The sequence below is a fragment of the Heterodontus francisci genome, chromosome 3, assembly GCF_036365525.1.
Source record: "Heterodontus francisci isolate sHetFra1 chromosome 3, sHetFra1.hap1, whole genome shotgun sequence".
NCBI lineage: Eukaryota > Metazoa > Chordata > Chondrichthyes > Heterodontiformes > Heterodontidae > Heterodontus > Heterodontus francisci.
The window spans coordinates 44,797,842-44,825,803 of record NC_090373.1 but is presented as its reverse complement, the minus strand read 5'-3'; the positions used below and the strand labels follow the sequence as shown (position 1 = coordinate 44,825,803).

Below are 27,962 nucleotides of genomic sequence, written 5' to 3'. Positions count from 1 at the left end.
CAGCCAGATCAGCCGAATCAACCCTAGCGATCAATGGGGTGACAGATGTCGCAGCCAGATCGCCCTCACACCCAAAGAACAGAGTTGTACAGTTCGATATATAAACCACTAGCTGAAGCAACTCCTTTTGGTTATATCGAGTAGCTGAGCTGAATAAATCCCATCAGCCTTTGAGAATATGTATATCACTTGCGCTGCTATTGGTGGAATCGATCCTCCTCTTCCACCTTTGTACTGTCTTTCATTGGGATCCAAGTTTTCAGGTTAGCATTTAGACTTGTTGCTGGTGAGTCCTGTAGTTCTGAAGTTAGACAGCATTTGGTTTTTCTTTTTTTTGTTGCTTGACGAGACGCATTGTCTGAACTGCTTTTAAGTTTCACTGTTGCAGAGTTGCTGGCTTGTGTTTTGAGTTTCCTTTTTTTTGTTCAGTGTAAGTGAACTTTTATGGGTTTGCAGGGATCACTGGTGTACTTTTGGTCTGCTTGAGTGCCTGGTCCAAAGGTCCTGCAGTCTATTGATTGTGAAATGGGGAAATGTGACCACCTGTCACTGCACTGAAAGCCCCCCGAATGGGGAGAGGTGTTGAAAGTTTGAGATGCTGGGACTGTGATAGTATCCCCGTTCTCTGTGTTTTTGGATGTGTTGCCCCGCAGCTCAAGGGTGTGCAGGCAGTGGGAATGAGTGACCCACCAGTCACCTGTCCCCTCAAATCGGAGAGTGGGAGTGAAGTTAAATGCCCCAAGTACACTTTTTGACGTGTAAGCTTATTTTTTTCAGAAATAATAGTACAACCAAAAATAATAATTTTGGGGTGACTAGAAGGAAGCTAAATTAAAAAGTTAATTAATTTGTATTTCCCACATTTTGACTTGGTCACTGGATGTCATTACCCATATTACTCATTTACAGGCAGCAAAATGTTTTTTTCCAGCTGTCTCGTGTTTCTGCTTTTAACTTTTTAAAGTGAGCTGGAAATATCCTTCACTGACCTCTGAGAAATACGTAATCAGTATGTAACCTTTGGTAAATTGTACATCACACAGTGTGATATTAAACCGAACAAGTGAGAAAGGTCCCAAGTTCAGTTGCTGTAATCACTCGACAGTGCTACAGACTTTCACTCTTCTCGGTCTATTTGTGCCGGGAAAAGATGCGTTCTTGCAATAGTTCCAACAGACAAGTAATCTACTAATAATAAAAACAGTGCAGGAAAAACTCAGTAGGTCTGGCAGCATCTGTGGAGACAGAAGCAGAGTTAACGTTTCAGGTCAGTGACCCTTCTTCAGAACTGGCAATCATTGTCCAGAGTTGCACGTAAAGTTTTTACTTCAGGGCTGCTGTTAGCTGCGGAACTCTGCCCCACAATACCACAGAGGCGGGGAATGGTGGAGGATTGCAGAACTGATTTCATGTTGCTTATCTTTTCCTTCTTTGTAGAAAAGAATACCAAGATGTCCAAGCCTAAGCTCTATTATTCTAATGGACGAGGAAAAATGGAGTCTATTCGCTGGCTTTTGGCAGCTGCTGGCATTGAGGTTGTATATAAGAAGAACTGTTTATTTTATACATTGTATCAAACTTAATTCCTGAACCTAAGAATATATATTCTTAAAGAAGGGTCACTGACCTGAAACGTTAACTTTGCTTCTCTCTCCACAGATGCTGCCAGACCTGCTGAGCAGTTCCAGCATTTCTTGTTTTTATTATCTAAGAATATATATATACCAGGCTAGAAGTGTGTATGAAATTACTGATTCATGACCCTCAAAGCTTAAGAAGTTATTAATGAGTATGGGACTGGATTTGCTACATTAGTGTAACTACAACTTGCACCACCACAGCCATGGTTTTAAACATTTCTCTGTGTAGAACCTTGCAAGTATTGGGATTTCCGTGTGTTTCCCTTCCAAAAATGTTAGCCACCTAAAGGAAAGCAATGTTATCATTGGACATAGCATTTTATTGGTATATATAGCAATAACAGGCTAGCACAGACCAACCTCCCTTACCCCCTTCTCCTGCACCCATCCCAACTCCTGACTCAGTGACCCCAGTTTGAAAACATTTGCTCTAGAGTAGTAGAATTAGAATTAGAACATTACAGCGCAGTACAGGCCCTTCGGCCCTCGATGTTGCGCCGACCTGTGAAACCATCTGACCTACACGATTCCATTTTCATCCATATGTCTATCCAATGACCACTTAAATGCCCTTAAAGTTGGCGAGTCTACTACTGTTGCAGGCAGGGCGTTCCACGCCCCTACTACTCTCTGAGTAAAGAAACTACCTCTGACATCTGTCCTATATCTATCACCCCTCAACTTAAAGCTATGTCCCCTCGTGTTTGCCATCACCATCCGAGGAAAAAGACTCTCACTATCCACCCTATCTAACCCTCTGATTATCTTATATGTCTCTATTAAGTCACCTCTCCTCCTCCTTCTCTCCAACGAAAACAACCTCAAGTCCCTCAGCCTTTCCTCGTAAGACCTTCCCTCCATACCAGGCAACATCCTAGTAAATCTCCTCTGCACCCTTTCCATAGCTTCCACATCCTTCCTATAATGCGGTGACCAGAACTGCACACAATACTCAAGGTGCGGTCTCACCAGAGTTTTGTCCAGCTGCAGCATGACCTCGTGGCTCCGAAACTCGATCCCCCTACTAATAAAAGCTAACACACCATATGCCTTCTTAACAGCCCTATTAACCTGGGTAGCAACCTTCAGGGATTTATGCACCTGGACATCAAGATCTCTCTGTTCATCTACACTACCAAGAATCTTCCCATTAGCCCAGTACTCTGCATTCCTGTTACTCCTTCCAAAGTGAATCACCTCGCACTTTTCCGCATTAAACTCCATTTGCCATCTCTCAGCCCAGCTCTGCAGCCTATCTATGTCCCTCTGTACCCGACAACATCCTTCGGCACTATCCACAACTCCACCGACCTTAGTGTCATCTGCAAATTTACTAACCCACCCTTCTACACCCTCATCCAGGTCATTTATAAAAATGACAAACAGCAGTGGCCCCAAAACAGATCCTTGCGGTACACCACTAGTAACTAAACTCCAGGATGAACATTTGCCATCAACCACCACCCTCTGTCTTCTTTCAGCTAGCCAATTTCTGATCCAAAGCTCTAAATCACCTTCAACCCCATACTTCCATATTTTCTGCAATAGCCTACCATGGGGAACCTTATTTACTTAGTTTTTAGTTGGTCACAACTGACATTTAAGAAGCGCTAGCCTTAACAATTCCAATGCCAATGAATGTTTGGCACATTCTGTGTTATTTTCAGTCATCCATTGCAGATTAGAACTTAAATACATTTGCAGTGATTATGATACAATGATTTGTCCTTCAGTATGGCTGTCATCATGCATGTGGTGTTAGCCATGGCACAGTGGTATCACTGTAGCTTTTGAGTGGGTTTCAGCCCCACTCATGGGATTGGAGCATAAATTCTAGGCTTGTACTGCAGTGCAGTATTGAGGGGGGGCTGCATTGTCTGAAGTGCCGTCTTTCAGTTGAGACGTCTCAGGTGGATGAAAAATATCCCATGGCCTGACACTATTTCAAAGAAGAGCAGGGGAGTCCTGGCCAGTACTTATTCCTCAACCAACATCACTGTAATACATTATCTGGTCATCATCATATAGCTGTTTGTGGGAGCTTGCTGTGTTACAACTTCATTGACTGCAAAGTGCTTTGACATGTCCTGTGGTTGTGAAAAGTGCTATATAAATGCAAGTCTTTCTTCCTGTTGACTGTGAATTGCACCAGTTGTTGGTGTCTGCCATGACATCTGTCACCTACAAGAAAAGAAAGTGGAGAAAGAATAGCTTAAGACCCATTTGAACTTTTTTTTTAAAAAAGGGGTAAATATGCTGCCTGGTGTATGGGCCAAGCCATGTGGTGAGGTTCTGTACTGAGTTATCTGATGTCCAATGGAGCAGCAACAGCAGGCACTAGAATTGGTCTCCATGTACCTGAGCGAGCGTGGATTAATATCGACCACAATTCTTGCTGCTATTTGCTATGCAATCACACCCATGTTGGAAAGTCAGCTGGGTTGCAAAAGCAATTATTTAATTTCAATTTTTTTTTAAAGAACCCCTGATCATGTCACTCCTGATAAATATTACCTTGCTTTTTTCAGCTCATTCAGTTCCAAGTCGAAAATAAAGGCATCTTTTTTTTTGACTCCATGGGCCCAATATTAACTCTGCAAGGGGATGGGTTTTGAGTGAGTTAACATCTCGCTCATTGTAAGTTTCAAGTTAGCATTGAGACTGCAGAAGATTAAGGGCTGGATTTTGTGGGGGAGGTGGGGCTCCTGGCGCCAGGTCAAAAAGGTGGGAGGAACACCGCCCGGGCCACTTCACTGCCGCTATTGCAGAGGCCTTGGACCCTGGCCGAGCACTGGAACCCCTGACCTCAGATGTGAGGCAAGGTCATCGGGGCCAGTACAGAAGGCTCCGGTAACGGGGGGGGGGGGGGGGGCGTTGGTGTGAAGTCTGGGGGTGTGGGGGGACACAGGAGACATGGAGGTGGAGACTTTGCTGGCTGGGGGCCTCCTTGCCCACGAAGGAGGGCGCCCCCACCACACCTGCTGAGTGTGCACCTCATTTTACAAGGCGCCCTCCTAGTGTGGCAGAGACCCCTCCCCTCCCCACCATCCCCGCTGCTGGTTAGACCCCAGCGACAGTGGGAAGAGGGAAGAGGCCCTTAAGTGGCCGTTAATACGCCAGTTAAGGGCCTCAATTGCCCTCTGGGTGGGAAGGCTGTCGTCAGTCAATCCCACCCCCGGTAAAATCGCTTGACGAAGGGGTGGCGATGGGCCCTCTGCCCACCTGCCACCCGTTGCAATTCTATGAGCTCGCCATCCTCCGACCCTGCATCAGGGGGCCCATAAAATCCAGCCATGTGAATACCCTTCATCTGTATTTTGAACTAAACCAGTTAGTGAGTAAATATTTGATGAAAGCACTGTGCAGTTTTGGTGACATCAACAGCAGCTAGAACTGTTGATAAAGATGGAGAAATAGCACCAGTTGCCAGCATGAAATGGACGGTGGGAATCACAGAAAGTGCCTGAAAGCAAAGGTTCAAAACCTGATCAGAATTGGGCCTCTTGCCTCAACTGTATGAAAACGAAGACTAGCGCATGTCAATCTATCTTGCTGTAGCTTGGGATCCCATTCAGAACATACAGTTCCCAAAGTGTTCTCACACAGCCCAGAGTGCTCCAACCTGCCCTCAGCTTCCCCAGCTTGCCTGTGCTGGCAGGTTTTACTCAGCTGCAAAGAGTTACAACAGAGCCTCTTGTTTACCCTGGGTCAGACTGATAACCTGGTATCATTAAAGATTAAAATCATGAGTTCTATGTACACAGTAGTGTGATGGATGTGCTGCTTTGTCCTGCTTTAATATTTTCTGCAATGTATTCTTTTAATAACAACAACTTGCATTTATATAGCACCATTAATGTACTAAAATGTCCTGGGGTGATTACCTAACAAAATTTGATGCAGGCCTTGGCAGCTGAAGGCACGACTGCCGATGGAGTGATTTTAAAATCAGGGGTGCGCAAGAGGCCAGAATTGGCAGAGCGCAGAGTTCTCAGACTGTGAGGCTGGAGAAGATTACAGAGCTTGGGGAAGAAAATCTATGGAGGGAACTGAAAACAAAGATGAGAATTTTAAAATTGAGGCATTGCTAGACTGGGAGCTACAACTTGAGAAAAACGGGCAGAAATTGGAGCAGCTCCCGATTTCCTGTTGAAATTTGTGGCACGGATTGCAGCACATGCCTTAAGACATAGGCTTGACACCCAATCAAAATTGAGCCTTGGTCCTCAACGGCACGAAACTGAAGACTAGTGCACATCAATCTATCCCACCATGGCTCGGGGTCCCTGTCTGAACTTCCCAAGGTGTCCTTACGCAACTGAAACTGCCCTGCCTGGTTCTCAACTTGCCTGTTCTGAAAGATTTTATCTAGCTGCAAACAATTACAACAGCTCTACTTGTTTACCCTGGATCAAGCCAGTAACCTGGTACTATTAAAGGCATAGGAGTCCCATACACAGAATGGTATAATCAATGTGCTGATATGTCCTACTTATCATAAATGTTCTGCAGTGTATTTTAGCAAACGCAATCGCCGGAATTTTATGTTGAGGCAGTGGCCCCGCCCACCAGCTAAAAACTCAGGGGAGAGCCACTTTGTTCACCTGTGTTCTATGTCGCAGTGATGAAACAAGGCTGATTTTAATTTTAGATGTACATTAGGTGGCTGACAAGCAGAGTGCATCCACCACCCATAGATGCTCCTTTTGAGGCCAGGGCCTCATTTACACATTGCAAATTGGCACTCTGAGGCCACTTGTCGGTTGTCAGAAGCAGGGAATTGGCCAACTCTGCCATTCAAGTGTGGGTTGCGGCCGGGGGGTGGGAGAGCAGAGCAGGGCGGAGGCAATCCAGGGAGTGGGGCCTCACATGGGCACAATTTCTTTCTGGGCCCAGGTAGGGCACTCTTGCTGTTCCTGCCCGTTTCCCCCAAATTAAAAGTTAATATCTTCAGTTGTTTAAGCGGGCTCCAGTAATCCCTTTAGCGACTGCTGTTTAGGCAGCTTAATGCAGGCATCCACGTGGGGAGCTTCAGCAGTACATATTCGATCTGTTTGTACCTCAAAGTTATATGTCATAGGGCCCAATTTTCATATTACAAGTGGCCTCCTGCCTGAACACGGCAGATGCTCCAGTCACATATCTTGGGAAGCTACCCTACTTGGCAGTGCCCAGTACGACAGCTTCGGCATTGTATTTTACCAATGCCATTATTAATGCCAGGCGGAGGCACTTAACATTGACCCCTGTGGGTGTGGAGTTTTGCAATTACATTAAAGATCACCATAGGACTATGTTTCAGAAATTCTGAAAATGGGCTTTCACATTCCAGACAGTTTTGTTTCTATCAAGGCAAGAAATCAGTTGTGAGCATGATTAACATTGCTTGCTACATTTAGTGTAACTTCTTGCAAATTTCTTTCTTGTAGTAAACTCTGACAGTGTGATGCTTTTCCATTTATTAAAGAGGGTAGATGCACATGATGGACAATCCATGTGGAACACCGGTGTGAAATAATTCAGTAAAAGAGCGATCAATAATCCTGCAGCATACTAACCTTCCACTCCACTAAGTTTAGGATCACAGTAGGTCTGGATGTGCTTGTTGAATGTTGCTGTCAGCATAAATAACCATAAGTTAAATAAAATGCCCTTCCCCTGTTATACATTCCACTCCCTCTTTGACTGACTAAAGCAGGATTGAATGGCAGGTGGAGCATCCAGTGTTAAACTGGCCAAAGATCACAGGTAGGAGAGAGCTTGTGGAAGGCCACATCTGCTATCTGTGGATCATCTCACAAGGGGAGTCAGAAAGCCTTGGAGGAATGAGTGGGGAAGAGAATGTGGCAGGCAGTCCAATATTGTTCAGATGCTAGCTGAGCTATGGGGGTAATTCTGACTTTTGGTGATATTGTTAAATAGGCGATATCTGATCGGATTATAAATCTGTCCTGATCTTCCATTCCATTGAAGTCAACAGAAAGGGAAATCAGTCATGACGCATTTTGGATGGCCCCACAATGAAGTGGTTAACAATTGAAGAATCTCATGATTAGGCTGTCTGTTATATGGCTTCAGGATATCAGAATAACAGCGATTATTAGATAACCTCACATCAACAAAATTTTGACAGTGCAAGCTGGGATATAAATGTCATAACGTTCATTATACATTCATACAGCCTGTGAAAGAAAACATTTAACAAGGTTGGAAACAAAACCGATGATCAGCATGTTTGAGACATTTTACCAAGTATCTCATACTAATTATTTATTTCAGTTTGAGGAAGAATACCTTGAGACCAGGGAACAGTACGAAAATCTATTGAAAGGTATGAAGACTTTACTACAAGTTATTGGGGTAGAAATTACAATGCTGTGTGCCTGTCCGGGCATAAAATGGGCACAAAGCATACCAACTTAGCAATGGGATGGCTTGCGCTCAATCTGTGCAGGTATTGATCCAGCTGCTAAATTCGTGGGGACCTTTTTTCTTTGAGGCATCTAGGGTGGCCAGGAAAGTTAGTCTCTACAAAGACAGACAAATTTCCAGTGATCCTCAGGCCTCCTATCTTTGGGTGTGAAAATGGGCACAGATAAAAATTACCTCAATATCAGAAGAGTTTCTTTTATATGTTTTACATTTGGTACTTCCAATATTTTATGTTGCCAGTAAATCCTTTCCAATATGAGTATCTTTTTAGATAAAATTATTTTCTGTAACTTTTTTCAATGTTTATAAGTTTATGTAAGCAAAAAAATAAAAATTGGACTCAAATGTATTTGATTTTCTTCCTCTCAACAGATGGAGCTCTCCTATATGAACAGGTGCCTATGGTTGAAATGGATGGAATGAAATTGGTCCAGACCAATGCTATAATGAACTACATAGCAGCAAAACACAATCTTTATGGAAAAGATATCCAGGAAAGAGCACTGTATGTCAAACTAGCACAACTCTTCCTTTTCCTTTTGAGAATTTGATGATGATAAAGTGAAAACAGAACTATACCATTAATCTCATTCTAGAGCATCCAATAATCCTTGTGCATTACTGGGGAGTGCTGCATTGTTGGAGGTGCTATCTTTAAGATTAATATTAAAATGAAAGCAATGGTTCAGGTGGATATTAAAGTTGAGGGAGTTGAATGGCAACTGTGAAATACAACAGAGCAGCATTAGTCTTTACAAAGACAGACTTGGCATGGTATTTATGTAACAGATCATGACAAAGATAAGCATTTATGAGGGAGGCCATTTAACCCATTTAGCTTGGCCTTTTATAGAAACCTTTGATTCCACCATCACCCCCCCCCCCCCCACTTGCCCCATCACCAACCCCGCCATTGCAACTAGCTATCCCATGAATGAATGACTGACTCTAGAGTTTGTGCCTTCATCATCCTACACAGAAGACTATTGGTCAATGTTTGTGTCAAGTGCTTTCACCAGTTCCGAACTCTGACCCCCTTGTCCTGTAGCTGTGCTTTAACTTGAAATCGTGGTCTAAGTTAACCTTTTCTACACCACTTTAAAAAAAAACTAAGATTCCCACACATTCTTCTCTTTCCAAGGCTGTGGAGTTCAAGCTTCTCCTTTAAGCTCAGTCCTCTGACGTTTGGAATTAGATTCTCGATTCTCTCTGTACATCTTCTAGAACATCTAGATTTCTCAAGCCTCAGTAATCAGAGCTAGTCAAGGTGCACCCTGAGCAGAGCACTGTGCAGCTTCAGCATGGCAGCATCAATCTTGTGCTCTACTGATTTGCCTGCACAGCTTCGAATTTTGCTTACACCAGGACTGAATAGTGGGGCTTTAGGTACCTAGGTCAGTGGGCCTCTTTTAGTATTAAAATTTATCAAATCTATCCAAATATTTTTATATCTAATTACAAAGTAAAATAACAAACCATTGTTGCAATACTAAAATCTAGACCTGATTTCTGTATGACCTTCCTGTAATGTTCCCTCTTTTTCCATCTTTAAGTTTGTGTTGCAGCAATCTGAGATGGCATTTAGCTTTGAAAAGGGCTGCCAATGACCTCCTTGGCAACATTTCCAAATGAGTAAATTTACACTTGTGAATAAGAACAGCAGGAAAAGAATTGGTCATTAAACTGCTGCAGCTTTGTTCCCCTTTCTAATTAGCTTTGGCAATTTATTGTGTCACAAAAAAGAAGAATGCCCTTCCTTTGAGGAACAAATCCAAAAACCGCCAAAAACAGATTAACCGATCTTTCTTTTCACTGATGTTTTTAAGATGCTGCACCATAGAAAGTGGCTGCCCTGTTTACCCATGTAACAACAGTTCATTTCAAAGTAATCCATTGTGTGTAAAATGCTTTAGAGCACTTGGGAGACGTGGAGGAGGAAATTCGTAGGTAGCACAAAACAGACGGTATCACTTGAGCTGCTTGTTATGTTCCCCCCACACCCCAATACTTCATTCCATCTCTAGGTCAGTGGAACTGAATATCAGGTTGGGGGGGGTAGTGGTGTTGGGGGGGCAGCCAGTGCAATACCGCTTGCTTGTGTTGCTGCCAAAGGAAAATTTCTCTCCCGTGATCTCTTCAGTCCCAGTCTCAAGTCAGGTGTTATTCATGATGTCCTTTAGTATTCACCAAGACATGAAGGTCTACCCTGTTGGATAATGGAAATTGGCCAATAATCAAATCTTCCCAGCGGCATTTCCCTCTTGATGCTCCACTCGTAAAAGTAATTTTTGTGTAATATGCTTGCCTCCTTCCATCTACGAAAGATGATGGACATGAAGCAAATGATCCATTCAGGTGGGGTGGCTTCTCTAGGTAGGACCCTAGGAAGTACAGAAGGACCTTGGTGTACTTGTCCATAGATCACTGAAGGCAGCAGCACAAGTAGATAAGGTGGTTAGGAAAGCATATGCCTTTATTAGCTGAGGCATAGAATATAAGAGCGGGGAGGTTATGATGGAGCTGTATAAAACGCTAGTTAGGCCACAGCTGGAGTACTGTGTACAGTGCTGGGCACCACACTATAGGAAGGATGTGATTGCCCTGGAGAGGGTGCAGAGGAGATTCACCAGGATGTTGCCTGGGCTGGAGCGTTTCAGCTATGAAGAGAGACTGAAAAGGCTAGGCTTGTTTGTATATAGAGAAGGATGAGGGGGGACATGATTGAGGTATACAAAATTATGAGGGGCATTGATAGGTTAGATAGGAAGAGACATTTTCCCTGAGCGGAGGGGTCAATAACCAGGGGACATAGATTTAAGGTAAGGGGCAGGAGGTTTAGAGGGGATTTGAGGAAAATATTTTTCACCCAGAGGGTGGTTGGAATCTGGAATGCACTGCCTGAAGTGGTGGTAGAGGCAGGAACCCTCACAACATTTAAGAAGTATTTAGATGAGCACTTGAAACGCCTTAGAATACAAGGCTACAGGCCAGGTGCTGGAAAATGGGACTGGAATAGTTAGGTGCTTGATGTCCGGCACAGACACAATGGGCCGAAGGGCCTGTTTCTGTGCTGTATAATTCTATGACTCTTGGTGAACCTTTGCTGACGGCTGTGAAGGCCAATCCTTAAGAAGCAGGTTCTACCACAAGTGCCACACATGAAGCTACCAAGTGACGCTATGAGCTTTCGTTGTTGACATTGGCATCTGTTGCCAAGCTGCTGTAGAAACTGGTCAGGATATGTCGCCATTTCTCTCTTTCACCAGCTAGTGTCTCCCAGGTACGATGGTCAACATTTAGGGCTTTAATATCACGCTTGCAAGCATCCTTGATGCGGAGCTTTGGACGTCCCACTGGTCGTCTGGCCCTGACTACCTCAACATACAGAAGGTTCTTGGGAATGTGACGTGTCCGATCCACTGAAGCTGCCTCTGTTTGATTGATGCCAACACACTTGGGAGCTCTGCCTTTGCTGTATTTGTGATTTTGTCCTGCCAGGATATACCCATAATGCATCACAGACAGCAAAGATGGAAATTATTGAGCTTCTTTTCCTGGTAGTTGTAAGTCGCCCATGTTTCACAGCCATACAGCGAGGTGCTGAGAACACAGGCCTTATAAACCATCAGCTTGGTCCTAAGGGTCAGCTTGGTCCTAAGCCTCAGCTTGGTGTTATCCCATTCGCATTTCATGAGTCGGCCAAAGGTAGTAGCTGCTTTCCCCACGCGTGCATCGAGCTCTGCATCTAGGGACCGATTGTCTGCCTCCGTGGACCCACAGTAGCAAAACTTGCTAACCATTTCCTGTAATATGAAAATAATCTATTTTAGCTGGTCACCACTTTGAACTTTAAATAGCAAACCTGCCCTCCATTTTGTCCTAACAACTACAGAATCTCCTCAGCCTGCAGGTGCCTGTCTTTTTTTTTGTAACTTTCTTGCAGCACTTCACTGCTTGACTAGTTTGTAAGTGTTTATGTCTCTCTTATTCCCTGCTTCACAGACAGACAAGGCCCCAGCACTATTTTAAATTTGTGTCATGAGGTTGGTCTTGGTGTTGGTGCCAATCTGACCAGGGAAACTCATCGCCAAAAAGCAGCAGGCCCAGAAAAAGGTCAAGAAGATAGGCGTAAAATTGGTTATCTTTTGATTTCTTTGTGAACCACAAGCAGGAGTGCCACTCAGGCCCCAGAAGATCGCCCCTCGCCATCTCCCCACCCTTCCACCCCCATTGATTGCATCCAAAAACCTATGACTTAACTGTGTGCTGGAGAGCATTCCCATGGGACCCAGTGGTGTGTTCCTGTCGCTCACTCGCTCTCTCCCACTGTCGCCACATTATTGACACCAGGTATGGCCAGATGAAAATCAGGTCTAAATTATAGAATCATAGAAAAGCACAGCACAGAAGGAGGCCATTCGGACCATCGAGTTCATGCTAGCTTTTTCAAAGAGCAATCCAGTTAGTCTCACTCCCCACCTCTTTCCCTAATTGCCTGCAATTTTTTCTCCTTCAAGTATTTATCTAACTCCCTTTTGAAAGCTACTATTGAATCTGTTTTCACCGCCCTATCAGGCAGTCCATTCCAAATCCTAACCACTTGTTGCCTAAAATAATTTTTCCTCATATCACCTCCAGATTTTTTTGCCAATCACATTAAATCTGTGCCCTCTTGCTATCAACCCATCAGCCATTGGTAAGGGTTTTTAAAAATTCTGTCCATCTAAACCCTTCACAATTTTAAACACCTCTATCAGTCGTCTTAGTCTTTTCTGTTCTAAGAAGAACAACACCAGCCTCTCAGGTCTATCCATGTAACTGTAATCCCTCATCCCGGGAGCCCTTCTAGTAAATCTCTTATGTACCTGCTTCATCTCCTTCCTAAAGTGTGGTGCTCAGAATTGGACACAGTTCTCCAGTTCGAGCTAAACTAGTGAAATGTATCATCTCACTTTTCTGCATTGAATTTCATCTGGCATGTGTCTGCCCATTCTGCTAGCCTTTCTAAGCCCTCTTGAAGTCTGTTACTGTCTTCCTCACTGTTTACTACACTTCCAAGTTTCGTCCCATCAGCAAATTTCAAAATTGTGCCCTGTAACTCCAAGTCATTCATGTCTATCAACTAAACCCTGGGGAACTCCACTGTATACCACCCCCTAGTTCAAAAAACAGCCATTCACCATAACTCTCCGTTTTCAAACCCTGAGCTAATTTTATATCCATGCTGCTCCTATCTCCTGGGGCTATGTTGGCAGGCCGGCCCCACTTGTATCTTGCATGCAATTAAACCTGGGACTAATGGTTGATCGTTGGTTTCTGATTACCCAGTCAAGCTAATGTTTATTCTCTCAGACAAACCACTTCAGTTTAGCATGTTATTTTGATACCCTTCTTTTAAACTTGCAATAGACACTGATTTTAAAAATACAGAATTAAAAATAATTATTTTTCCAAATTCCTTCTGTGGAAAAACCATCAAAAAAAATCTTGAAAACTGATGTTAAGCTCACACTGCACATGCAAACAGACAAGCTTGCTATTGCTTTTAAATTTGATAGTTCCGCACTGAACTGAAATAGGTCATCACACCATTAGCCAATCTTTACACAGAATATACAGCACAGAAACAAGCTGTTCGGCCCAACTAGTCTGTGCTGTTATTATACTCCATATGAGTCTCTTCCCATTACATCTGCCTCATCTCAGCCTTTTAGTATATTCTATTCCCTTTTCTCTCACACATATTCATATAGTTTCGTTTTGAAAGCATTTGAGCTATTTGCCTCAACCACTTCCTGTGATAGTAAATTACACATTTCTTAACTGCTCTGAGTAAAGAAATTTCTCCTTATTTCCCTCTTGGATTTATTAGTAACTACCTTGCATTTATGACCTCTAGTTTTGGATTCTCCCATACTTGGAAACATTCTCACCACCCTGTCCAACACATTTATAATTTTAAAGATCTCTGCCAGGTCATCTCAGAGAAGACTCAGAAGGGAAAAAAGAAGCCGCAGCCTGTTCTATGTTTCCCGATAGCTGTAATCTCTCACTTCTGGTATGATCCTTGTAAATATATTTTTTTTCACTTCAATGCTTCTGTGTCTTTTTATGGTATTGTGAACAGAACTGTGCACAGTATTCTACCTGTGACCCTAGATTCCTTTGCTCTTCTACCCAATTCAGTTTATTATTTTCCACGATGTGGGTGATGTTTCTGTTATTCCTAGCAATTAGATCACTGAAAAATGACTCCCCCAGCCATCATTATTGACATTAAATCTCAGGATATTCAAGAATATTGATAATGACAGTATTGATAATTGAGCTTTTATTATACATTGAAAAACTATTGTTTACAATAGTGTTATGTGTGTTTCAGAATATTATCTGTAACGTTGGGATGTATTCAAACAAGTTTGGGGTTCCTGGGGGCTATTCAAACAAACCAACAAAGGAGGACATACCCTGTAATGATCCTTGTTTAATAGCAAAGAAAATATAAAAGTAACATTTTAAAACTGCAGTAAGTATTGTTACATGGAAACCAATTGCACTTATTTCCATCTTTTTCATCACAGAATTGACATGTATTCAGAGGGAGCCAGAGATCTGATGACTCTTGTGATGCGACATCCATTCCTTCCTGCTGCCGAAAAGGACAGTAATCTTACACTGATAAACAACAAGGCCAAAAACAGATATTTTCCTGCATTTGAGAAGGTTGGAGCAGGAGATTAATGTTAAACAAGATAACTTAATCTTATATTGAATTCCCTGCACAAAGGACCAACCACCACTCCCATCAAGAAACATATGAAATTATAGGGACATTAGAGTATGTGATACTGGTGGAATGGTCAGGACTAGGAACTAAATATAACAGCTTATAAGGTCTAGAGGAAGGATAAGCAAATTGGTAGAGGGGTGAGGTAGCCTTATTGATTAAGGATGACATTACTTCAATGATTGAGGATAAATGAGAGGTAACAAGGCATTGGAGACTTTATGGGTAGAATTAAGAAATAAATAGGATTTAATACAGTAGTGGGATTTGTGCAAAGGCAGTGGCAGCTGTGAAGTGGCAGACTGTACAAATGCAGATATTAGACAAGCATATAGTAAAGGCAGAATGGTTTTAATAGGGAACTTGAACTTACCCAATAATAAAAACAAGAAATGCTGGAACCACTCAGCAGGTCTGGCAGCATCTGTGGAAAGAGAAGCAGATTTAACGTTTCGGGTCATTGACCCTTCATCGGAACTTACCCATACCCATAAGCAAATTAGCTCATGTCAGAAAGGTAGAGAATTTTTTAGAAGTTCATTCAGGATAGTTTTCAGCAAAAATGTATCCGAGAACCAACAACATAGCAGGCCATACTGGAGTTAATAATGAACGGATTTAGTTAACAGTCTAACGGTGCATGAACATTTCTGTAACAGTGATTATGATGTGATCGAGTTCAACATTGTGTTTGAAAGGGAGAAATACAAAATGGCTGTAAAGATTCTAGATTTAGGTAAGGCTGGCTTCAATGCATTGAGACAGAGACTGTCCACAGTAAACTGGATAAATCAACAAGATCAGCAGGTATTCAAAAAATAATGTAATATGAATTAGAACCAGTTTGTACCCCCAAGGGGCAAGAGCTCTACTTGTCAAAAAAAAAGCCATGGATGACAAAAGAGGTAAGGTACAACATAAAAGTAAAAGAAAATGCACACCTAAAGACAAAAAATAGCACGGATTCTGGCAACTGAGAAAGATACAAAGACCAACAAAACACGGCAAAAAAGGTAGTAAGAGCTACTAAAAGGGAATATGGAAAGAAAGGGATCTCATTGTCAGGCAAACCCCCCACCTGCCAGGAATGAGGAAAATTAATTCTGCCACATGGACATTGATTTTAGACTGCTGATGGTGAAGAAAGAACTTGTTTTAAAAAATAATTGGAGACTTTGGCTGGAGAGACACTAGCATATCAACAAACAAGTACTTCAAAGGACAAAGGAGCTATTCCCTGCTCCAATTTAATCCACAATGGACTTTTGATGACCAGACGTTGAAGCATTCCAGATGAACTACTAAGATGGCCGAATATACAAACCGGCGTTGTCAGGCCAGTTTGGTCACAGAACTGACTGACTGACTGGTGGAGTTTTTAAATTTGAGCTTCCGACAGAATTTTGAACTGAGAAAGCACTTTTCTCCTGGACTGAGAAGACCTCTCTCCTGTCTGCTCTCATCTCGCTCTCACCAGCTTCGGAAACCATGAAAGACACATGAACCCCAAGAGAGAAAAGTTTCCTACATTGAACAAGGTTTAAGAAGAATATTGGGCTCCAACGAAAAGTAAGAGCTATCTACAATCAAGGACTCTATGGCGAGCTGGAAGCACAGAAACAGTAACTAGAAACGTCCTTTATGAGTCTGCCTCTCTATTTTATTTTCCTTCTGCTCTTGTCTGCCCCTATTTGCATGTGTGTATCACGTGCATGCTAGCGTGGGCGTGTCATATATCTGTAGGCGTTAACTGTATTAGACTTTAAGTTTAAGATTTAATAAATTTCACTTTTCTTCTTTAAACCTAAAGAAAACCTGGTTTGCTCATTTCTTTGCCTTATAATTGGAAAGCTGTGAACAAGGATTCACAAAGGGGGAGCTCAAAACACAATGTGTTTAAAATTAAACTCTGTTACATTAAGACCAGGTGAAGACAGTAAAAGACCCCTAGACACCTTTCTCACCTGGTCGTAACAGAAATTTATGTGCTAGCATCTGGAATTTTACCCATAGACGAACGAGAGAAATTGGAAGTGGGAAGCCAAATTGTTCCCAAGCAAAAAGAGCAAATTTCAGTACAGGTTTTCTTGTGGTTGTGTGTGATTGAATACTAACATGTCTGCAACTGAAGCTAGTAGCTCTTCAAACCAGGATGAAGTAACTTGGGATAAGTTAAAAGCACTGTCTATGGAGGAGTTGAGAAAAATGGCTGAGCAGTGTGGAATCTTTGTATGTGGCAAGGCGAGGAAGTCTGAACTGCTAAGACTAGTGGCCAACCATTTTTCCCTTGAATCTGAAGAAGCAGAAGCAGGGTTAGAAACAGACCCAGAGGGGATACTGCTAGCAAAGGAAGCTTGAATTAGAGGGAAAAAAGAGAGAGAGGCAGAGAGGGAGAAAGAGAGAGCCTTCCAAAAGGAACGTGAAGAGAATGAAAGGCCAGAGAGACAGAGAGAAAGAATATTCTGGAAAGAATGCGAAGAGAGTTGAAGCAGCTTGAGTTAACTAGGGGGCGACAGAGTAACCCCAGTGATAGCATAGCCAATATGGAGGGCTGTGTACAAGATTGCTAAAACTCACTCAATTAATTTCAAAATTCAATGAGGAAGATATGGAAGTGAGTTTAGTGTCTTTTGAGAAACTAGCAAGGCATCTAAAATGGCCAGCTAAGACCTGGTCTCTTAATGCAAAGCAAACTAACCAGAAATGCCCATGAGATTTATTCCCTGTTGCCAGATGAGCGTTCATCAAATTATGAACTGACCAAAAATGCTATCCTGAAGGCAGAATTAGTACCCGAAGCCTATCGCTAAAAGTTTAGAACCCTCAAAAAGCAAGCCAATCAAACTTATCTGGAGTTTGAAAGAAGTAAGCAGCTGGCTTTTGACGAGTGGCTGAGCGATTTAAAAATACAGCTCAGCTATGAGACTGTCCGAAGTAATCCTGTTGGAGGAATTTATAAACACTCTCCCATTCTCAATAAAGACGCATGTAGAGGAGCAGTGGGTTCAGGGAGCCCGGTAAGCGGCAATTCTGGCCGATCAGTTAACTTTAATTTATGTCAGTTTCCCAGGAGAGAACCTTTCCTAATCCCCCCCCACAAATCTGAAAAGGACAAAGGATAGGAAGGTGACATCCACCCAGGCAATCCTGGAAGAGAAAAGAAAGCAGGAGACACAGGGGGTCCTCCTCCAGCCAAAAAGGAAGGTTATGTGAGCAAGAGTGAGACCCGGAGACCTATGTGCTTCCATTGTAATAAGGCAGGGCATTTAAAAGCTGACTGCTGAAACTAAAGGGGAAACCGGTAGGGTTAATCCAGGCACACCCACTCAGTGCAGACGGGACCCTGATGGAAAGCACAGAGCAAGCAGAGATTTTAACTGCAGTAAGAGTGCAACCTAGGAAGGTTACTATGGCCAATGCAGGAAAACTTAATAGGATTCCTGAAGGCTTTCAGGGTTTTGTATTTGAAGGGAAAGTAACCCCATATCCCTCGAGTGGGACAAGCAAGCCCATAGTAATTCTCAGGGACACAGGGGCCACCAGATCCCTTTTACTGGGAAAAGTCCTAACCTTTCCACAGAGAGTGCAGTGAACACCAAAATAGTGGTGAATGGTATTGGAGAACAGTGTATGCCTGTACCTGTACACCGGGTGCACCTGGAGTGCGACCTAGTTTCGGGACCAGTGACTGTAGGGATTATCCTTAGTTTGCCTGTGGATGGGATTGACTTGCTCCTAGGTAATGATCTGGCAGGAGTGAAGGTGGTGCCCCCCACCCCACCACCAGTAGTGAAAGAAAGGCCTAGGAGGCTAGAAAGACAGGGCAGTGGCCGGAGACAGTCCCCTGCAGAGTTCCTGAATGTGTAGTGGATCAGGCTATGATCAAACCAGCTCGCCCAGAGGAGACTGCATTGGCACTGCAGATGACCATGAGGTCTGCTTGTGCGAGACTTTCTTTCTGAAGTTAGGAGACCCAGGGAATGAATTATATGGATTTTCCCTAGCTGAGGCTCAGCGAGCCGACTTAGTATTGCGTGAGTTAGCACAGGCTGCCCGTCTGAGAGTGAAGCAGAGGGAGTCCCTGATTGCTACTATTTAAAGAATGAGGTACTGATGAAGTGGAGTTCTCACAGATCTGAGGGCAAGGAGTGGACAGTAGTTCACCAGGTAGTGGTGCTACAGAGGTACCGGGGAGACATGTTAAGTAGGGCCCACGAGACTACAGTGGCTGTACGTGCCTGTATACGAAAGAACAAAGCCTGCAATAGTCGATGGTGTGACTGGTCAAAACTCCACAAAGATGTGGTGGAGTACTGCAGGAGTTGCCACAGGTGCCAGGTTGAGGGGAAACCCCAAACTACAGTGAAATCTGCAGCTCCACGTCCTGTACTGGTGTTAGGAGGACCCTCCAGCAGAAGGCTGGTGAACTGTAAGGGACCCCCGTCGAGAACAAAAGGGGACAGGCAGACACATGGCAGGCAAAAGTGTAGAAATAAAAGGGGAAAAAAGTGACCAAGAGGACAGGTTAAAGGAAGTCTGGGAAGAATCCCGAATGAAAACCCCTACTGTCTGGTCAACCAACCCCGAAAAAATGTGAAAAGTTAGACTCCACATTCTCCTATGTAAATGCAGACTCTAGGAGAACCCCACCAGAGTTGCTAACAGATTTACAGGAACCTGCAGAGACAAAGAGAAACCTCTAAGGGGCACAGAAACCGTGAGGGTGATGCCTCACCTAGTCGAAGTGTTGCAGGAGAGTGCAGTCAAGTCTGCACAAATACCTATAGGTAGGAGTTTCCCAGAGAACAACGGGGAGAGTAACAGACTCCTTCCCCAGAATCAGAGGAAAAGGGAACCTCAAATCCCCTGAAATCCAAAGTCTTTGCATGACTCAGAGAGTTCAGGAAATACCCGTCCACTACTATCTCTCCTGAGTAAAAAAAAAAAAGGGGGAAATTAAAACGGTTCTGGCACCCAGAAAAGACCATTTTTTTAAATAAGCTTTAAGATTGCTGAATGAATGGAAAATAGTCAGAGAAATGCATGGCTTTTCTTTCTGTATCTTATATTTCTCTCAAACCCTGTAATGAAATTCACCGTTTTTCTTCAAATCGCATTTCATTCACCTGGGTGTGGAGGTGTCAGACAAGCCCCCCACCTGCTAAGAGTGAGGAAAATTAATTTCGCCACATCAAAATTATTTTTAAACTGTTTTTGGTGACAAAAGGACTTGCTTTAAAAAAGGGTTGGATTCTTTGGCTGGAGAGAGATATTAGCATATCAACAGACAAGTACTTCAAAGGACAAAGGGGCTATTCCCTGCTCCACTTTAATCCACAATGGACTTTTGATTACCGGACGTTGAAACGTTCCAGGTTAACTACTAAGATGGCCGCATACACAAACAGATGTGGTCAGACCAGTTTAGTCACATGACTGGCTGTCTGTTGGAGTTTTTAAATTTGAGCTTCCAACAGAATTTTGAACTGAGAAAGCACTTTTCTCCCAGACTGAGAAGACCTCTCTCCTGTCTGCTCTCATCTGGCTCTCACCAGCTTCGGAAACCATTGAAGACACATGAACCCCAAGAGAGAAAAGTCTCCTACAGTGAGCAAGGTTTAAGAAGGATATTGGGCCCCAACGAAAAGTAAGAGCTATCTCCCATCAAAGACTCTACAGCGAGCTGGAAACACAGAAACAGTAACAAGAAACCCCCTTCGGAGACTGCCTCAAACCTCTTTATTTTTCTTCTGCTCTTTTCTGTCCCTGTTTGCATGTGAATATTGTGTGTGCATGCTAGTGTGGGTGCATTGTATATCCAGAGGCGTAAACCAAATTAGAGTTTAAGTTTTAATAAATTTTACTTTTCTTCTTTAAAACTAAGAAAACCTGGTGTGCTCATTTCTTTGCCTTATAATTGGAAAGTGGTGAACAAGGATGCACCAAAGGGGAGATCAAAACACAGTGTGTTTAAAAATCAAACTCTGTTACAATAACACCAGGTGAAGACAGTAAAAGACCCCAAGACACCTTTCTCACCTGGTCGTAACACCATCCTTTCCCCGTAACCCTGCAAATCTATTATCTTCAGGTGCTTATCCAACTTTCTTTTGAAAGCCATAATTGAATCTGCCTCCACCACCCATTCAAGCAGTGTATTCCAGATCCTAACTCCGAGCTGCATTTTAAAAAAATGTTTTCTCATGTCAGCTCTAATTCTTTTGCCAATCACATTTAAATCTGTGTCCTTTAGTTTTCGACCCCTCTGCCAAAGGGCACAGAATCTCCCTATCTACACTGTCAAGATCCCTCATGATTTTGAACACATCTATCAAATCTCCTCTCACCCTTCTCTTTAAGGAGAACAACCCCAGCTCCTCCAATTTATCCTTGTATCTGAAGTCCCTCGTCTCTGAAACCATTCTTGTACATCTTTACATCCATAGACTTCACATCCTTCTGAAAGTGCAGTACCCAGAATTGAACATGATACTCTAGTTGAGGTCGAACCAGTGTTTTATAAAGGTTCATCATAACTTCTTTGCTTTTGGACTCTCTGCCTCTGTTTATAAAACCCAGGATCCTGCATGCCTTTTTAACCACTTTCTCAACCTGCCCTTTAACTTCAGTGATTTGTGCACTTATACCTCCGGTCTCTCTCTTCCTGCCCCCGCTTTAGAATTGTATTCTTTATTTTATATTACCTCTCCTCGTTCTTTCTACCAAAATGTATCACTTTCCATTTCTCTGCACTAAATTTCATCTGAAAATTTTGAAATTGTGCCCTGTACACCCAAGTCTAAGTCATTGATATACATCAAGAAAAGCAGTGGCCCTAGTATAGTAATTGCCCAACTTAGTGGCTTGCAAGGTCATTTCAGAGGACAGTTAAGAGTCAATCAGGTTGCTGTGTCAAGTCTCGGCCAGACTGGGTAAGGATAGCAGATTTCCTTTCCTAAAGGGCACTAATTGAACTGGTTGCAATTTTTATGACAATGCAGTAGTTTCATGGTGACCATTACTGATACCAGCTTTAAATTCTAGAACTTGAGGGTAACCTAGGGGCTAAGAAGAGTGAGGAAATTGAGGGAATTAATATCAGTATTGGAGAAACTGAAGGGAAGAAGATCCAACAAATCCCCAGGACCTGATGGCCTACATCCTCAGGTTCTAAAAGAGATAGCTGCAGAGATAATGGATGCACTGGCTATGATTTTCCAAAATTCCCTGGATTCTGGAACGATCCCAGCAGATTGGAAGTTAGCAAATATAATACTGCTATTCAAGAAAGGAGGGAGAGAGAAAACAAGGAACTACAGGCCAGTTAGCCTCACATCAGTCATCTGGAAAGTGCTGGAATCTATTACTATGGAAGTCTTAACAATGCACTTAGAAAATCATAGTATGATCGCAAAGTCAACATGGTTTTATGACAGGAAAATCATGTTTGACAAATTTATTAGTTTTTTGAGGATGTAACTAGTAGGGTAGATATAGGGAAACCAATAGAGGTAGTGCACCTAGATTTCCAAAAGGCATTTGATAGGATGCCACATAAAAGGTTAATAGGCTTATGGAGTTGGGGTAATATATATAAGCATGGATAGAGGATTGGTTAACAGACAGGAAGCAAACAGTAGGCATAAATGGGGCATTTTCAAGTTGTCAGGCTGTGACTAGTGGAGTGCTGCAAGGATCCGTGCTGGGGCCTCAGCTATTTACAATCCATATTAATGACATAGATGGAAAATATAGAGTAATGCATCTAAATTTACTGTTGTTACAAAGGTAGGTGGAAAAGCAAGTTGTGAAGAGGACACAGAGAGGCTGCAAAGAGATATTGACAGGATATGTGAGTGGGCAACAAGATAGTTGATGGAGTGTAATGTGGGGAAGTGAGAGGTCATTCACTTTCGTTGGAAGAATAGAAGAGCCGAATATTTTGAAAAGGCATCAATTTTGTCAATGTTGATGTTCAGTGAGACTTGGGTGTGTTCGTACAAGGAACCCGAAAGTTAGCATGCAGGTACAGAAAGCAATTTGGAAGGCAAATGGCATAATGGACTTTACTGCAAGAAGATTGGAGTACAAGAATAAAACAGTCCTGCTACAATTTTATAGGACTTTGGTGAGACCACACCTGGAATACTGAACTGGATTTTATGCATCTGGCAGGGTCCCCATTTAGGACTGAGATGAGAAGAAATTACTTCACTCAAAGGGCTGTGAATCTTTGGAATTCTCTACCCCAGAGGGTTGTGGATTCTCCATCATTGAATACATTTAAGGCTGGGATGGATAGATTTTTGGTCTGTCAAGGAATCAAGGAATATGGGGAATGGGCAGGAAGTGATGTTGAAGCCTAAGATCAGTCATGATTGTATTGAATGGTGGGGCAGGCTCGACGGACCGTGTGGTCGACTTCTATTCCTGGTTCTTGTGTTCTTATTTAAGTAACTGAATTTAAATTCCTCAACTGCCTTGGTGGAAGATGAACTTGCATATTCATATTATTCATCCAGACCTCTGGATTACTAGACCAGTATCATAGCCACTAGAGTTCTGTACCCAGAAATCACAGCTGAGTCTGATCTTTGACTCTGTCGGACATCTGAAATTAGGAACTTCCAGAAGAGCTTGTCAGATAGCAATTACAGTGCACCTACCTCTGCCAGAATGAGTAGGCTAACGGGGACATTGAACTTTTGACCTTCCTGGGTCTCTGTGGTGAAGATGTGTTCAGCCTAACTCTGTACTACAGCTTCATTAGAGCCACTTCTGTCATTCTGGGGGATGTGTATATAACATTACATTTTGGAATAAACACTGGTTAGGGAAGGAATGTTCTGCACCAGTTGGGAAACTTTTCTTAGCTTTCTCCCACTGTTTAACCCAATTCTGTTCTGCATCCGAAGGCCACAAATTCATTTAGCAATGGCGGCTACTCACCTGTCTGACATTTTAGTTTTTATTAGGATGAAATAAGCCTCTCGAGGTTGGGTTTTATTTGCACCTCTAATATAAAATCCTAATAGCACTTTTTGTCTTGTAGTCCCTAATTCAACCAAGTGGATATCTGGTTGGTAACCAGCTCAGTGTTGCTGATCTTAATGTGCTCGAGGCTATCTTGATGATTGAAGAAAATGCACCCCACATTCTGTCAGAGTTCCCCCAGCTGCAGGTAGGCTTCACATATTAACTCCGAAAGTTTACATTATGTGATGAAGCCGAATAGATATGAGAGAAAAAAATGAATGCACAAAAAATGCAAAAGGTTAAGATATAAAAATGACTGTGCAACCGGTTGTGATTTCGTTTAGACTAAACTAAAACTTACTCAGATTCATATGGTTGCTCCAAGGAGTCAATATTGTGGAAATGTGTCTTGATTTCCTGAGATTGCTTATATTGCTAAATGCCGTATTGGTACTACAACTGGACGTGAGCTTGTATCTTCTGGAATTCTTCACACTGACCCAGGAAGCTCCACAGACCCTCCCATTAGCAGAGGTTTGGAGTCATGAACTTGCATTTGGCATACATCCCTCTGATAGAGATCCAACCAAGGAGACCTGAAGTAAAAATAGATGTGAGACTAGGAGCATCCCTTCCCACCTCATTTAAATGCATGGACTGAATTTTAACCTGCAAGATGCATAGTTTTGGGAGCAGCAAACTGACCGTGTTGAGAAGCTGGCTCCAATCCACTGACTTCTGCATTTAGCTGCAGCATGTTGGGTGCGTGCAAACAAACCCCTTGGGAGAGGCAGCTTTCCACTTGACATATGTTAATCACTCAATTAGAGTGATATTGACAATGGTTTTCAACTTTAACTTTCATGGGTTTCCTGGCTTCCTGGAACTTGCCAGTGAAAGCAAGGGCAGTGCACAGCATAATTCAGGGGAGTCCAGCATGTCAGTGCAAAAGACAAGGTTGAAGCATTTGCAACTATCTTCACTCCCAGCATCACAGATGCCCGTCTTCGGCCAATTCGATTTACTGCACACGATATCAAGAAATGGCTGAAGGCACTGGACAACATCCTGGCGGTAGTACTGAAGACTTGTGCTCCAGCACTTGCTGTGCCTCTAGCCAAGCTGTTCCAGTGTAGCTACAACACTGGCATCTACCCGACAAAGTGGAAAATTGCCCAGGTATAAATACAAATCCAATCTGGCCAATTACCGACCCATCAGTCTACTCTCAATCATGTGATGGAAGGTGTGCCGACAGTACTACTTACTGATGCTCAGTTTGTGTTCTACCAGGGCCACTCAGCTCCAGACCTCATTACAGCCTTGGTCCAAACATGGACGAAACAGCTGAATTCCAGAGGCGAGGGGAGTGTGACTGTCCTTGATATCAAGGCAGCATTTTACCAAGTGTAGCATTAAGGAACCCTAGTAAAATTGAAGTCATTGGGAATCAGGGGGAAAACTCTCCCCCGGTTGGAGTCATACCTAGCACAAAGGAAAATGGTTGTGCTTGTTGGAGGCCAAATATCTCAGCCCCAGCACATCGTTGTAGGAGTTCCTCATGGTAGTCTTCTAGGCCCAACCATCTTCAGCTGCTTCATCAATGGCCTTCCCTACAACATAAGGTCAGAAGTGCAGATGTTTGCTGATGATTGCACAGTGTTCAGTACCATTCGCAACTCCTCAGATAATGAAGCAGTCCATGTCCAAATGCAGCAAGATCTGGGCAATATATAGGCTTGGGCTGATTAAATGGCTAGTAACATTTATGTCACACAAGTGCCAGGCAATGACCATCTCCATCAAGAGAGAATCTAACCATCTCCCCTTGACGTTCAATGGCATTATGATCACTGAATTCTCCAGCATCAACACCCTGGGTGTTACCATTGACCTGAAACTTAACTGGACCAGCCATATAAAAACTGTGGCTCCAAGAGCAGGTCAGAGGCTGGGCATTCTGCAGCAAGTAACTCACCTGCTGGCTCCCCAAAACTTGTCCATCATCTACAAGGCACAAGTCAGGAGTATGATGGAATACTCTCTCAACTTGCCTGGATGGGTGTAGCTCCAAAACATTCAGGAAGCTCAACACCATCCAGGACAAAGCAGCCTGCTTGATTGGCATCCCATCCTCAAACAGTCACTCCCTCCACCACCGACGCACAGTGGCAGCAGTGTGTACCATACACAAGATGCACTGCAGCAATTCATCAAGGCTCCTTAGACAGCACCTTCCAAACCCACGACTTCTTCCACGTAGAAGGACAAGGACAGCAATTGCAGAGGAAAACCATAATCTGCAGGTTTCCCTCCAAGTTACACACCATCCTGACTTGGAACTATATCACCGTTCCTTCACTGTCATTGGGTCAAAAACCTGTAACTCCCTTCCAAACAGCACTGTGGGTGTACCTACCCTACATGGACTGCAGCAATTCAAGAAGGTGGCTCAGCACCACTGTCTCAAGGGCAGTTGAGGATGAGCAATAAATGCTGGCCTTACCAGCAATGCTTACATTCCATGACCTGCTGACCATTCGTTACCGGTGGGCTGTCATCACTGCTGTTATTCTTTGTCTCTCAGTCCTTCCAGAGCTCTGTTGGAGTCATTTGCAGGATCTCGCAGTCAGTGGCACATAAATGCATAAAACTGATAACTAATGGCTTGTTTTCCAGGACCGCCAATTTAGTGTGCTGCTGTATTGGAACTAATGAGTAGTTTTACCGAATAAGTGTTGTAATAATTCTTTCCAGAGATTCAAGCTGAAAATCAGCACTATCCCAAGAATTCAGAAGTTCCTGCAACCTGGTAGTCCCAGAAAGCCACCACCGGATGATCAGTACGTTCAGATTGTAAGAGAAATTCTCAGATTTTGAGAGGGGATTTCATGAAAGGAGTTTCAAATCTCTGATTTGTCTCCAAAAAGAGTTGAATTCATTCCCCGCCTCCCAAGCTTAAAGATGGTTTTTTGTTAAAAATGTTCTGAGCTGTCAAATGCACTTCATAGTGTTCTACTAAATGCAAGTGGCATCGTCATAAACTTAACTTTTTAAATGTCGAGCAAGATTAACAACTGGAATATTTTTGATTACCTGAACAAATAGTTTAATGTTTACTTTGTAAATCACAGCAATTAGTGTTTTCTAAGAAATTCATTTCTAACTGCATGTTGAAGTGTGGAAAAATAATTGTGAAATGGGATGGGGAGAAACTTATAAACTGAGATTGAATACTCGGTATTTCATTGTCATTTCTATTGTTTAACAATCCTCAACATCATTTTCTGATACGAAAGCAAATTATTTTGGATATTGAAAACTTTGCTAATTCTGTGCCTCCCTTTTTGTTCTGAAAATTGATGAAGTTGGAATCTCGAGCTACATTTTAGAAAATAGTAATATTTTCTCTACATTTTAAGAAAGAAAAATCTACCGCCTAGGATAAACTTACAAAGCTCACAGATACTAGATCATTTTCAGTCTCATGAGTTGCTTTTGAATTTGCATTTATTCTAGAATTGTATTTCAGGAGCATGCCTCTGTGAGCTGCCCTTCTAGCTTTAGGCTGTAGGTCAGGATCGTCACTGTACTGCTGCTGGACTCTGCCATCTCAAGCAGAGACCTAGAAGGCAAACTTGGAGGCCAGGATTAAATTCAAAGAAACTGTTCTGTTGAATTAAGGAATCATTCATCGATTCACACTTTTGTCGAGCTAAAGATTGCAAAGGTAGGGGAAAGCAAGTCCATGAATAGCTTTTTAAATGAGGTGTAGGTTTTGAAATCTTACGGAATGAGGGACTTTGACCAGGACATTCTTGGTGCTGTGGGTAAATTGGAAATCATTAAAGGGATTTGAGCAGAAAGTATTTGCAAAGGTAATTGTAGAGTTGGGACATTTAGAGCTGGATTTTACCAGCCTGCTGGGGACGGGCTGGTAGACGAGGGTGGGGGGGTGTGGCCTGTAAAATGGCGAGGGGTGGGGGGGGTGGGGGGAGGGGTCCGGGCGGGTGCTGGTGGGGTGTCTGTTGTCTTCCCGCCACCATGCCATCTTGCCAGCAGCGGGGTAGGTGGATAGCCCTCCCGCCCAGAGGGCGATTGAGCTACTTGAGTGGCCAAGTAAGGGC

At 43.0% G+C, this 27,962-nt stretch overlaps 1 protein-coding gene across 3 annotated transcripts; it reads left to right on the top strand.

Moving 5' to 3' along the window:
* Positions 1-163: 163 nt before the first annotated feature.
* LOC137355951 (glutathione S-transferase alpha-4-like) lies at positions 164-27,078 on the top strand. Of its 3 annotated transcripts, none has more exons than XM_068021653.1 (7): positions 164-263; positions 1,438-1,535; positions 7,920-7,971; positions 8,445-8,577; positions 14,654-14,795; positions 23,912-24,040; positions 26,593-27,078. In XM_068021653.1, the coding sequence occupies exons 1-7, from the start codon at positions 179-181 to the stop codon at positions 26,713-26,715; spliced, it is 762 nt and encodes a 253-aa protein (XP_067877754.1). In that variant the 5' UTR covers positions 164-178; the 3' UTR covers positions 26,716-27,078. The 3 variants fall into 3 exon arrangements, with proteins under 3 accessions (XP_067877754.1, XP_067877771.1, XP_067877763.1); XM_068021670.1 differs by having other exon boundaries at positions 262-286; XM_068021662.1 differs by lacking the exon at positions 164-263 and adding an exon at positions 1,098-1,267.
* Positions 27,079-27,962: the final 884 nt, after the last annotated feature.

Coding starts and splice junctions, on each gene's coding strand:
- LOC137355951 (XM_068021653.1), top strand. CDS start 179: ATGTATATCACTTGCGCTGCTATTGGTGGAATCGATCCTCCTCTTCCA. Junction 264..1,437: donor ATTGGGATCCAAGTTTTCAG/GTTAGCATTTAG, acceptor CCTTCTTTGTAG/AAAAGAATACCAAGATGTCC. Junction 14,796..23,911: donor ATTTTCCTGCATTTGAGAAG/GTTGGAGCAGGA, acceptor TTTGTCTTGTAG/TCCCTAATTCAACCAAGTGG.